At 38.0% G+C, this 13741-nt stretch overlaps 1 protein-coding gene across 1 annotated transcript in view; it reads left to right on the top strand.

Moving 5' to 3' along the window:
• Positions 1 to 13741, top strand: part of ATP11C (ATPase phospholipid transporting 11C) — a 345758-nt gene that overhangs the window by 153116 nt on the left and 178901 nt on the right. Inside the window, 1 exon segment of the mRNA XM_053699245.1 lies at positions 10187 to 10267. Coding sequence (XP_053555220.1) covers positions 10187 to 10267 — 81 coding nt within the window.

Here is a 13741-nt window from a genome sequence, read left to right as displayed (position 1 = left end):
TACAGCTCATTCTACTAGAGCTATGGCTTCCACCTGGGCCTTTAAAAATGAGGCCTCTGTTGAACAGATTTGCAAGGCTGCGATTTTGTCTTCGCTTCATACCTTTTCCAAATTTTACAAATTTGATACTTTTGCTTCTTCGGAGGCTGTTTTTGGGAGAAAGGTTCTACAGGCAGTGGTTCCTTCCGTTTAAGTTCCTGCCTTGTCCCTCCCATCATCCGTGTACTTTAGCTTTGGTATTGGTATCCCACAAGTAATGGATGATCCGTGGACTGGATACACTTAACAAGAGAAAGCATAATTTATGCTTACCTGATAAATTTATTTCTCTTGTAGTGTATCCAGTCCACGGCCCTCCCTGTCCTTTTCAAGCAGGTCTAAATTTTAATTAAACTACAGTCACCACTGCACCCTATGGTTTCTCCTTTCTCGGCTTGTTTCGGTCGAATGACTGGATATGGCAGTGAGGAGAGGAGCTATATAGCAGCTCTGCTGTGGGTGATCCTCTTGCAACTTCCTGTTGGGAAGGAGAATATCCCACAAGTAATGGATGATCCGTGGACTGGATACACTACAAGAGAAATAAATTTATCAGGTAAGCATAAATTATGTTTTTTGAATAAACCGTTTGATTCTTCTTTCAATATTTCCTGAGATATTTACTTGTTCGACTATTATTTGTAAATGTATATTTTTAAGCCACTTATAAAAAGAAGAGTTCTCTTGTCTTCCTAACAGCACAAAAGCAATTGCCTTACCACCAGGAGGACTGAATTAATAAATATCATATTTAGCGCTTGGTTCCGAGTGCACAAGAAAAACTACCTGTTGGCCTGTAATTCTAACTTTAGTTAACCAATAGGCTATTCTACTCCAATACCACCCCAGCTTAGGACAGTCCCACATTAAGTGTATCCAGTCTGGTGAGCATTTGGTCTAGACATCTAATGCCCCTGGCACCCATTTAGATCGGGGCTGAAGAGTTATATAAGCTCAGTGCAGCCATTTTAAGTCTATGGCCTCTATTTATCAAGGTCTGTCGGACCTGATCCGACAGTGCGGATCAGGTCCGACAGACCTCGCTGAATACGGCGAGCAATACGCTCGCCATATTCAGCATTGGCACCAGCAGCTCACAAGAGCTGCTGGTGCAACGCCACCCCCTGCAGACTCGTGGCCAATAGGCCGCCAGCAGGGGGTGTAAATCAACCCGATCGCACTCGATCGAGTTGATTTCCGGCGATGTCTGTCCACCTGCTCAGAGCAGATGGACAGGTTATGGATCAGCGGTCTTTGTGACCGCTGCTTTATAACTGCTGTTTCTGGCGAGTCTGCAGGCTCGCCAGAAACACGGGGCATCAAGCTTCATTCAGAGCTTGATAAATATGCCCCTATGTCTTTTGAAGTCACAGATAGAGTAGTTTCCCTAACTTTGCAGGTGATTTGAGATACATCAACATCAAGAAGTCTTAACGTTTGCCATTTAAGGAGAATTGTTTGAAGGGATGCTGATTTAAAGTGTGCTATGATCAAATTGTAAATATGCGATATTGAGTGGGATACTTGTTTGGCTACTGTATAAAGCTTATCAACATTTGGTGAGTCTACAGTCTGTAAACCTTCAACTGTCAGTTTCACTATATAGTGTCTTCACCAGTGGTTTTCAAACATATTCTCAGGCATCCCTAACAGGTCAGTTTTTCAAGATTTCCTTGGGTGAGAGAAGTTTAATAACCATGTTTACTAATCAGCTAATTATTTTAACTGTGCTTGAATTCAGATACCCTGAAAATCTGGCCTGTTTAGGGAGGCCTGAGGACAGGTTTGAAAACCCCGGGTATTCATTGATAGTATGTAAATTTATGTGAAGGTGGTATATTGTACAAACTCTGCAAGTCCTGAAAGGAGAGGACCTGCAAGTTAAGTGGTTTAATAAGTTGTGTTACTGTTGTGAGGTTTTTAGTTTGCCATAGTCTAAATGCAGCAGTAGTATACCCTGGTAAAAAAACTAAAGTTCCCCTGAATTGACAGATATCTACTAGCCATTCTCTGCACACTCCACAATTTAAAAACATTGGCCCAGGCCTGAGGAGTGTCCATATATAATACATTTTGTTTCATATAAATGGGCAGAGAGGAAAACTCCACATGAGGTAGGAACATTATATGGAATAGGTGGAGTGAGTCTCCAAGGTAGGGGTAGCAAAACCCAGCTAGCCAATCCAATACTAATTTAACGCTTACCAGTGATACCATATTACTTAATGAAGGCGAAGACGCCCCCACACCTCAATGGCATCATTAAATTAATGTATTAATTTCATATAAAGCAATTTTGGAAGGGCCACCATCTTTAATAAATATATATTTATATTTTATAAAAGGTTTTTTATTAGTTATTTTATTTTTTGAGTGCATGCATATTTATGATTATGCCTTTATATTATCTTTAAGAGACAAAAATGTTATAGCCTAGAGAAATGTTCAGTATTAATCACAATCTATTATTCATGAGTTACCTGCTGTGAATTGCAACTTTTACCTACCCTTTAACAAGTTTTATGACAACAATACAGTGTGAAACCACAGTTTTTGTCATGTGCTAAAAAGAATACACCATACTTGTGTTTACACAATTATTATACAATGCATAGCTCAACATTATCAATTTCTTTGCTAAAATATGGTGAGTCCATGACGTCATCAATTACTATTGGGAATATCTCTCCTGTCCAGCAGGAGGCGGAAAAGAGCACCACAGCAAAGCTGTTAAATACCACTCCCCCTCCTATTATCCTGAGGCATTCTCTTTGCCTCTGTCAATGGAGGAGGTGAAGTTTGGAGTCTGAAGAAATTAAATCCTTTATGGGGATAGTTTTACCTGCAAGCAAGGATTTGGGTATAGCTGTAGTCCATGTGAAATCTCTGCTGCAGAGTAGTGGCAGGAATAGGCAAGGTGTCCATACAGCCAACCATTTTGCGGAGGGGAGGGAGGAGTAGGACAGATGAATGCTGGTCCTCACTCCTCCTTGACCCAAGTGGCGCCATGCTTAGTAGCGGAAAAGTGAGGGAAGAAGCAAGCTGCCTGCAGTCAACTAACCGTGAGTCATGACCCATCCCAATTCCTTGATCTGTGTGGCAGCGTGGTGCTGGTGTCTGTGTGTAGAAGACCGCTGCCTACTCTGGAAACCTTACGTAACCAAGTAAGTAACCAACCATGATGATCATGCAATTAACATCAAGGTTGGTGGGTTTGGTCAGGAGTTGCAGACTCTCAAAATAACAAAAAATAAATAAAAGGTAATACCAAAAGCAGTCTTTATATAAATTTTATTTTAAACTTGTTTGATTAGATGACTAATTTGTACTTGTGGAACTAGACCAGGGGCATCCAACGTGCAGCCCATTTGACAGCAAAGTGTCGCTCTCTTGACTTATAGAAACATAGAATATGTTGGCAAATAGGAACCATTCGACCTATCTAGTCTGCCCAATTTTCTGAGTACTTTCATTAGTTCCTGGCCTTATCTTATATCTAGCATAACCTTATGCCTATCCCACACATGTTTAAACTACTTCACTGTCTCTACTACTTCTGCTGGATGACTATTCCACCATGTTTTTTCATGTTTTTAATTTGAAATGTACCTTGGTGTCCTTCACTATCGTCTGTACTTTGGGAAATGTCCGCCACAGCCTCGGTCCGTGCCTATCCCTGAGTAGTGGTGGTTTTTAAGCAGTTAGGAAGCTGTAAGGTGGTGCTTACTTTGTTTCCTAACATATTGCTCCCCTAAGTGTAGGAAGCCAGAGTTTATTACTCTGTTCTTTCTTTTTTCCATAGGTCTCTGTTAGGAGTTTGTGTCCTTTCACGCCTTGTGAGCTGTCTTCCTGCCGAACAGCTAGACTGCAGGTAAGTGCTTTTTTGTCTTCTAGGTATAGGGGAATTTGTACTTTTTAAAGGTTCATTATTTATTTTCTGCAGTTTTTGTATTTATGTGATTCAGTAATCCTTTGAATAGGATTCAATAGGCAGTATGCAGGCACTATGTGATTTGGGATTTGCACGTTAAGACTGGTCGCTGCTAAATTTTAAATTTTTGGCAAATGTTTGTTTATGTGGTAACGGTTGTTGCTATGTCTTTTAAATTTCATGCCTTTCTTCTTGTATGCTCTTTTCCAGATGTGCTGGTCATGTGATCCTTGTGTTTCAGTTATGTGGAGCGGATAAGTGTCTCTGTGTTGTTGCTGCAGTCTCTGTGTCCTCTTCAAGTCTCCTGGAATTGCAGTAGACACCTCAGTACTTTTTTTTTTTGTTGCTTTTTTCGTTTCTCTTAAAGTGACAGTTATCCTTTATTCAAATTTATTTTTGGGGCTGATTTTTCTTAGCTATGGACATGGATATTGATGAAATTGTTTTTAATAAATGTTTATTATGTTTAAAGGGGCAAATTGTTTCTCCTTGCAATTTTGTACTACTTGTTTAGCTAGAACGCTACAATGTAGAGAAAAATTATTGCCTTATGAGCCTAATGCTTTTCAGGCAGTGCCGCAGCATTCTCCTCAAACGTCCCAAGCCTCTATGGCGTCACATGCAGTGCCCTGTGGTTCCTATCAACCTCCTGGTGGGGTATATTTGCATGCAGATTTTGCTGCACAGATATCTTCTGCAGTATCTGCAGCTTTATCTGCCTTTCCTGTTTTAGGAAAATGCAAGAGGAAAACTAAACACTTAATAGATTGTAAAGTTCCTGTTCCAGCATCTTCTATGCAGGTTGATCCTAATAATTCTACGGAGGATGTTACTTCAGTTCCTTCTGAGGGTGAAATTTCTGATTCTGACAGTGTTAATCTTTTGTCTGAGGTGGAAGAAGTAAGCTTTAGGTTTAAGCTTGAACACCTTTAGGTTTTATAAAGAGGTTTTGACTACTTTAGATGATTCTGACTCCTGTTGTAGTTAACCCTAAGAAATCTAGTAAGCTTAATAGAGTCTATGATGTATCTTCCTCTACGGAAGTGTTTCCTGTTCCAGATCGTGTGATGGAGATTATTGCGCAGGAATGGGAAAAACCAGGGATTCCGTATTCCCCATCTTCAGTTTTTAAGAAGATGTTTCCTATTGCTGAATCCATTAAGGATTCTTGGCGCACGGTGCCTAAAGTAGAAGGGACTGTTTCTTTTCTGGCTAAGAGAACTACAATCCCTATAGAGGATAGTTGCTCTTTTAAAAATCCGATGGAAAAGAAGCTGGAGGTATATTTGAAGAAGATGTATGTGCGTCAGGGTCTTCAATTGCAACCTGCAGTTTGTATTGCCACAGTGACAAGTACAACATGTTATTAATGCAATGCTTTATCTGAATCTATTTTAGAGGAGACTTTGTTGGAGGAAATTCAGGATCAAATTAAGGCTCTTAAGCTAGCCAATTCTTTTATTTCTGATGCTAATATGCAAGTTATTAAATTGTGGACCAAGATGTCTAGTTTCTCTGTCTTGGCTCGCAGGGCCTTGTGGCTTAAGTCTTGGTCAGCTCATGTTTCCTCGAAGACTAAGCTTTTGGCGTAAGACTTTTTGTTTGGACCTGGACTGGCAGAAATAATATCTGGTGTTACAGGTGGAAAAGGATCTTATCTACCGCAAGGCAAGAAGATTAGATTTAAGGGACGTCAAAGTAATTTTCGTTCCTTTCGTAATTTCAAAGGTCAACATACTTCCTCCTCTGCTTCCAAACAGGAACAATCCAAGTCCTCTTGGAGACCCGGTCAATCCTGGAGCAAAGGGAAACAATCTAAGAAACCCTCAGCTGTGTCTAAGTCAGCATGATGGGTCGGCCCTCAGTCCGGAGTCGGATAAAGTGGGGGTAGACTTTCCCTGTTTTTTTGGTTACGAGATGTCGCAGATTCTTGGGCTGTGGGCATTGTTTCTCAGGGTCACAAGATAGAATTTAATTTTCTACCTCCCAGGGGCAGGTTTCACCTCTCAAGGTTGTCTGCAGATCAGGTAAAAAGAGAGACATTCTTGAACTGCGTTCAGGATCTTTTCTCTCTGGGAGTGATTGTTCCAGTTCCAGTAAAGGAACAGGTCTAAGATTCTATTCAAATCAAGGGAACTTTTTGTCCCATTTTAGACCTAAAGTGTCTCAACAGGTTTCTCAGGGTGCTGTTCTTTAAAATGGAGACCATCCGTTCCATTCTTTCTTTGGTTCAGGAAGGTCAGTTTATGACGACCATAGACTTAAATGAAGCTTATCTTCATGTTCCTATTCACAGGGATTGTGACTCTTCCGTTTGGCCTTGCCACAGCTCCCAGAATTTTCTCAAAAATTCTGGGTACTCCCTTGGCAGTGATCAGGTCTCAGGGAATTGCAGTAGCACCTTACGTAGACGACATTCTGGTTCAGGCGCCATCTTTTTAACAAGCAAGCTACCATATAGAGATCTTGTTATATTTTCTACGTTCCCACAGAGGGAAAGTAAATCTGGGAAAGAGTTCCCTTGTTCCAGCTACAAGGGTGGTATTCTTAGGGACTATAATCGATTCCCTTATTATAAAGATTTGTCTGTCGGAGGTCAGGAAATCCAAAATTCTTTCTGCTTGCCTCTCACTTCAGTCTTCTGTTCAGCCATCTGTAGCCCAATGTATGGAATTATTTGGTTTGATGGTCACTTCCATGGACATCATTCCCTTTGCTCGATTCCATTTGAGAGCTCTGCAATTGTGCATGCTCAAGCAATGGAACGGAAACCATTTGGTTCTATCCCAGAGGATAGATCTAGATGTGTTAACAAGAGACTCTCTTCCGTGTCTCAGGGCACATGCTTCTGGAGACCTTGGGTGATCGTGACCATGGATGCCAGCCTGCTAGGCTGTGGAGCAGTCTGGGACTTCTTAAGGGCGCAGGGGTTATGGACTCGGGAGGAGTCTGCTCTTCCCATAAACATCTTGGAGTTGAGAGCGATTTACAATTCTCTGATTGTAGGCTTGGCCTCAGTTGGCTTTAGCCCAATTTATCATATTTCAGTCGAACAATATCACCTCTGTGGCTTACATCAACCACCAGGGAGGAACTTGGAGTTCCTTAGCCATGAGGGAGGTGGCTCGGATTATTCAGTGGGCAGAAATGTACGATTGTTGTCTATCTGCAATCCACATTCCAGGAGTGGACAATCGGGAAGCAGATTTTCTGAGCAGACAGACATTTCATCCCGGGGAGTGGGCTCGCGTTCTGTAGGCGTTTCTCCAGGTTAACCCTCAAGTGTGGGTGCCGGAGTTGGATCTGATAGTGTCTCGTTAGAACACCAAGCTTCCAAGGTACGGTTCAAGGTCAAGAGATCCGCAGGCAGCTCCAATAGATACTCTGGCGGTGCCTTGGGGGTTCAGTCTAGTTTATCTGTTTCCTCCGTTTGTTCTTCTTCCACAAGTCATTGCTCGTATCAAACAGAAGAGAGCATAGGTAATTCTAATAGCTCCTGCATCGCCTCGCAGGATCTGGTATGCAGACCTAGTGAACATGTCATCCCTGCCTCCTTGGAGGCTGCCTCTGAGGAAGGACCTTCTAACTCAGGGTTCTTCCATCCAAATCTCATTTCTCTGAAACTGACTGCTTGGAGATTGATCACTTAGTTTTGGCTAAGCGTGGTTTTTCTGAATCGGTCATTGAGACCATGATTCAAGCTCGCAAGCCTGTTACTCGGAAAACGCTGACCGTCCTCCATTCCATAGTTTTAATTGTATGTATCTTGTATGTTTTGGTTGTTTTTAATAATATTAATAAAAGTTATATTTTATTTTCATTCTATCTGACCCCCTCACAAACTAATATTGAGACAATGTCCTTTAGTCTTTGAGATTGCTTTATTAATATTAGGACTTTGGAGTGCTATCAAGTGTATACTTTTGTTGGATAGTGTATTCTGTCCAATTAGTGTTTCTACTTAGTAATTGATGACGTTGTGGACTCACCATATCTTAGGAAACAAAGCATAATTTATGCTTACCTGATACATTTATTTATTTCCGGATATGGCGAGTCCACAACCCCACCCTTATTTTTAAGACTGTTATTTTTTACAAAACCTCAGGCACCTCTACACCTTTGTATTATTCTTTTTTCCATTTCCCTTTGATCGAATAACTGGGGATTATGGGAAGGGGAGTGGTATTTAACAGCTTTGCTGTGGTGCTCTTCTCCTGCTGGACAGGAGAGATATTCCCACTAGTAATTGATGACATTGTGGAATCACCATATCCGGAAATAATAGGACCCCCTGCAATCATATTTCAATATAATTTGATTTTATCTGTATAATAGCTTACCGCAAAGAACAGTAGATTTTAAAGATATCTCAAATGTGACATCACAGGTAAATACTAATTTTAAAGGGACAGTCTACTCCAGAATTTTTATTGTGTAACATGATAGATAATCCCTTTATTACCCATTTCCCCAATTTTGCATAACCAACACTGTTATATTAATACACTTTTTACCTTTGTGACTACCCTGTTTCTGAAACTCTGCAGACTGCCCCCTTATTTCAGTTATTTTGACAGACTTGTATTTTAGCCAATCAGTGCTGACTGCTAGGTAACTCCACGGGCGTGAGCAAAATGTTATCTATATTGCACACAGGAACTAGTGCTGTCTAGCTGTGAAAAACTGTCAAAATGCAGACAGCCTTTTAGGGACTTAGAAATTAGCATATGAGCCAACCTAGCTTTAGCTTTTAGCAAAGAATAACAAGAAGACAAAGCAAATTTGATGATAAAAGTAAATTGTAAAGTTGTTTAAAATTGCATGCCCTATCTGAATCATGAACGTTTAGTTTTTCCCTTTAAATTATGCATTTGCTAATGTTAGGAAAATGTTTTGATGGGATATATATTTTAAGATAGTTTGGACACAGTGAGTGTTCCAGTTTAAAGGACACAACTACAACACAATGGTTACCGCTTTACAGGTGCTGTTTGGTGAAGGGTCATATTTTCATTCTGTGCAACGCTATCATGGAGCTCGCATATTCTTGCACAATATTACAGAAGTGTTAAGAATTCACAGGTCAGTGATGATGTCGGTTTTCTGCTGCGTTGTGCACTTCGGGTAAACACTCATACAGAGCTGGAAGTTGATAGTTTTTTGTTTTATGCATAGTTTAAAATGTATATAACAAATAAAAAAAAGCCACATTAAAAAGAGCAGAGCAGCCACTTTAAAAATGCAAAACTTCTGCTTTTGCATTTTACACACTAACAGTGTACAATACAGCCACCACACAGCCGGCAACGTCACTGATCTGTAAATGTGAGCTGCTTAAGTCAGAGTGCAAGAATACCTCATTTACAAGATGGCAGATCCCATCCAGTAAGGGTTTAAAATAAAGAGCTGCAGGCACAGGAGGAAATAAATGTTGAGTAGTAACCATTCTATTTAAGTTTTGCCCAGCAATTTAAAAAGCCGTTAAACTTGACATTTTAACAATGCATAAAATGTTTAATTATTGCAAGTGAAACATTATTGCAATACACATTCATTATTTATCTTGCATCTTTTTGTTGTAAAATGCATCTAAAAATGTGTTTGTTTCACTTTCTCTCAGGAAGGCTTGGTTTAATACTTTTAGGCAATTTATGTGAGCTTTTGTTTACTTTTCCCTCCCTCTCTAAGCTTCTATGGTGTCACATGCTTTTAAAAAGGTGGATTATCAGTTTTGCATCAACAGTCACAAAAGCAAATTACTCTGCAATAGTAGCTATGCTGAATCAGTGCTAAACCTTCTTAAGGGAATACAAGAGTGCAGGTTACCCCAGTCTGCACATGTGCAAACAGAGTTTGTGCTCTAGCTAAATATTAGTTTGTGATTGGTTAGCAGGGGTTCTTTTGTTCTGGGGACAGAGAAATCAGTGAAAAGAATAAACAAAACAATATACTTATTTGACAAATTAAAGCAGAAGTTTTTATTGCAAAATGATTCTTGTATATAAAGGTTTATAATCATGTGGTTTACAATTTGTGTTTAGTATCCCTTTAATGCTAATTAAAGGTACCAATATGACTATAACACTATAGAAGTGTTTTGCATGGCAGGCTTTAGGACCTTTCTGATATTGGTGATTAATTATATCACTGTTTTACTTTACTCAAATCAATTCAGTTGCTTTGTAATGCATGAAAAATTCATTATTTTTACAGGCGATTGTAGATACACCAACAAGCCCAGTAACAAGTGGCCTTCCTCTTTTTTTTGTGATCACCGTAACCGCAATTAAACAGGTAAAGTAACTAATCATCTCCAACATATATACAAATTAAGAAATTAAATTTATAACCCCCCACAAAACATGGTTAATATCTTAAAGAATAACAATAAACCAACATGTTACAATTTACTAGAAATGGATGAAAAAGAGGCGCACAAATGTGTGTATCTGTATGTACTGGAACACACTGAACTGCTGGCAATATATGTGCAGGGTACTCACACAGTTTCACAGCACACCAATGTGCTTGTGGAAGCGGGCTGGTAATCAGAGCAAACCAGCTAGCTCTTCTCCGGTATTCAGGAAACCGTCAACTCCTGGTAGTGGCTTGCTTGTTTTCAGCGTATATATTAAAGACCAAAAGTATTTAGTAAAACCAAAATACTTTAATAAAACATGTTCGTATACAGGCTTGAGAAATAACAATGTCTTTGACAAGCAAGGAAATATTTTTTGTCAATTTTGCAACGCGTTTCTCGGCTCTCCTGGCCGTTTCATCAGGCATACTTAAAATGTTCAAAACCGGCTTTTTTATTGCTGCCACTACCAGTCGAAATACAGCCACGCCTCCATTGTAGGTGTGTATTCGTGAACTAATCACTATCCTGTATGGTCTAATACTCTGGTGACTCCCCCATCAATACGTATATCGTGTCATGATATGACTCGTTCACGCGATTACTGAATGAGTGTGTAAGTATGAGGTCCCTAATAGCGTGTATACCACTAACTTGTTATTACGTTAAATGTCATTTTGAAAGGGGGAAAAACTATTGCGCAAGATGTCTGGGTATCAATTATGGACTTACTAGCTTATATTCCAACTGTTAGTGACAATTATATTTGCGGTGATCATGTATGCGATTACTACTAGGGCTAACATACTATGATCAATGTTACCTTATTCAACTATAAATATAAGTGACTTAATAATAAGTGAAAAACATATATACAGTGGTATTACATAAATATTTATATTAGATCTCAGTGAAACCTTAACTTCTAATTCTTTATATATATATATCTATATGTGGAAATTCGAAAAGATTGTATATACAGTGTTAATTCACCTGAGACATGATTATATATATATATATGAATATAAATATATCGCGCATCAAATGGATTGTGATACGTTACTATAAATAACAGTGGATAATATAGAAAAGTGTGATTCTGTTATCTAGCATCTCTGTTAATGATCCAAAACCTACCAATAGAGGCGTGAATAATATGAAAGTTTAAAAACAATAAAAAAGAGAATAAAAAATAAAAATAAAAGAATTATACTCTCGTGAATGTTCATACATATACATACCTAACCAATAAAATAGCCATTATTAGTTGTTTACTGATACCTATATTACACAGATACTATCTGTACAGTATTCCCATTCAGCGGGTAAATACCCTTACATCAATAATAAGTTACACAATAAAATTGTATGTGTGATTGTGGTAGACATATAGTACATTATATCATACAATATACAAAACCAAAAATAATACTTTTTTAGGGTATACCTAGATTGAATATACACACCAATGAACTAAAAACATAAAACCTAGTTGTTAAAAATGGATATATGCTTATATACATAGACTAAATGACACCTATGAATATGTTCACCCACCCATATGCATACATACATATATACACATAAACCCACATATATAAACAACGTGATATAGAATAAATGAACCTCTATTTCTATTCTGATATTTGCTGGGGAAATTATATTGCTGTTATAGTGTATACCACAGAATTAGATATTTTCATATCTGGTTACATTTTGCCGATCGAATATATCAAAAATATCAGAAGGCTGCTAAATCAACCACTTCATTAAGCCCATTTGGAAACAAAGATCCAAACTTAAAAATCCAAAAGGTTTCCCTTTGGCGTAACCTGGTAAACCTATTATATTTATTGGATACGGGGATGCTTTCTAATGGGGTAATACTGTAGGGACAATGTTCTCCATTATGTTCCTGAATATAGTGTCTGGATACACTGTGTTTTGTTGATTTATTTTTTACGTTCCTACTATGTTCGCTCCACCTTGTGCGTACATTTTGTGTCGTACGTCCCAAGTATTGTACCCCGCATTTGCAGGATAGTACATATACTACAAATGAAGAGCTACATGTCAGTGATTCTTTGATAGAAAAAGTTTCTCCAGTCGTGTGAGATTTGATTGTGTGAACACCATGAGTTATATGGTCACACATGTGGCATCTTTGTTTGCCACATTTGTGTATCCCCTTCCTACCTGTTGGTTTTTTCTGTGTTCCCCCTACAATTGATCTCTTAGAGATCACTACTTTGCTGGGGGCCAAAGATTGTTTTATTGTGGGTAATCTTTGGCCCCCAGCAAAGTAGTGATCGCTAAGAGATCAATTGTAGGGGGAACACAGAAAAAACCAACAGGTAGTTTTTTAAGTTTGGATCTTTGTTTCCAAATGGGCTTAATGAAGTGGTTGATTTAGCAGCCTTCTGATATTTTTGATATATTCGATCGGCAAAATGTAACCAGATATGAAAATATCTAATTCTGTGGTATACACTATAACAGCAATATAATTTCCCCAGCAAATATCAGAATAGAAATAGAGGTTCATTTATTCTATATCACGTTGTTTATATATGTGGGTTTATGTGTATATATGTATGTATGCATATGGGTGGGTGAACATATTCATAGGTGTCATTTAGTCTATGTATATAAGCATATATCCATTTTCAACAACTAGTTTTTATGTTTTTAGTTCATTCAATCTAGGTATACCCTAAAAAAGTATTATTTTTGGTTTTGTATATTGTATGATATAATGTACTATATGTCTACCACAATCACACATACAATTTTATTGTGTAACTTATTATTGATGTAAGGGTATTTACCCGCTGAATGGGAATACTGTACAGATAGTATCTGTGTAATATAGGTATCAGTAAACAACTAATAATGGCTATTTTATTGGTTAGCTATGTATATGTATGAACATTCACGAGAGTATAATTCTTTTATTTTTATTTTTTATTCTCTTTTTTATTGTTTTTAAACTTTCATATTATTCACGCCTTCATTGGTAGGTTTTGGATCATTAACAGAGATGCTAGATATCGCCATGAATGAAATGGCAATAAGTTATCTATTTTATTTATGTACACATTAGTTCATAAAGGTAAACCACACACACACACACAGGTTATAATGTTAACTCAACCACAAATACGTGCACATTTTTTTCACTTATGTTAAGTACACTCTCACAGTCATTATTTGGATGAACAGTTCTCACCGATACACGTATATATTAGCAATTTAAAATTTAATATGTAATTACGCATAGACATGTTATTATAGATTTAACAGAATCACACTTTTCTATATTATCCACTGTTATTTATAGTTACGTATCACAATCCATTTGATGCGCGATATATTTATATATATATATATATATATATATATATATATAT

This window comes from Bombina bombina, chromosome 1, assembly GCF_027579735.1.
Source record: "Bombina bombina isolate aBomBom1 chromosome 1, aBomBom1.pri, whole genome shotgun sequence".
NCBI lineage: Eukaryota > Metazoa > Chordata > Amphibia > Anura > Bombinatoridae > Bombina > Bombina bombina.
Note: the sequence above shows the minus strand (reverse complement) of the source record. Positions and strands in the feature narration are given on the sequence as shown.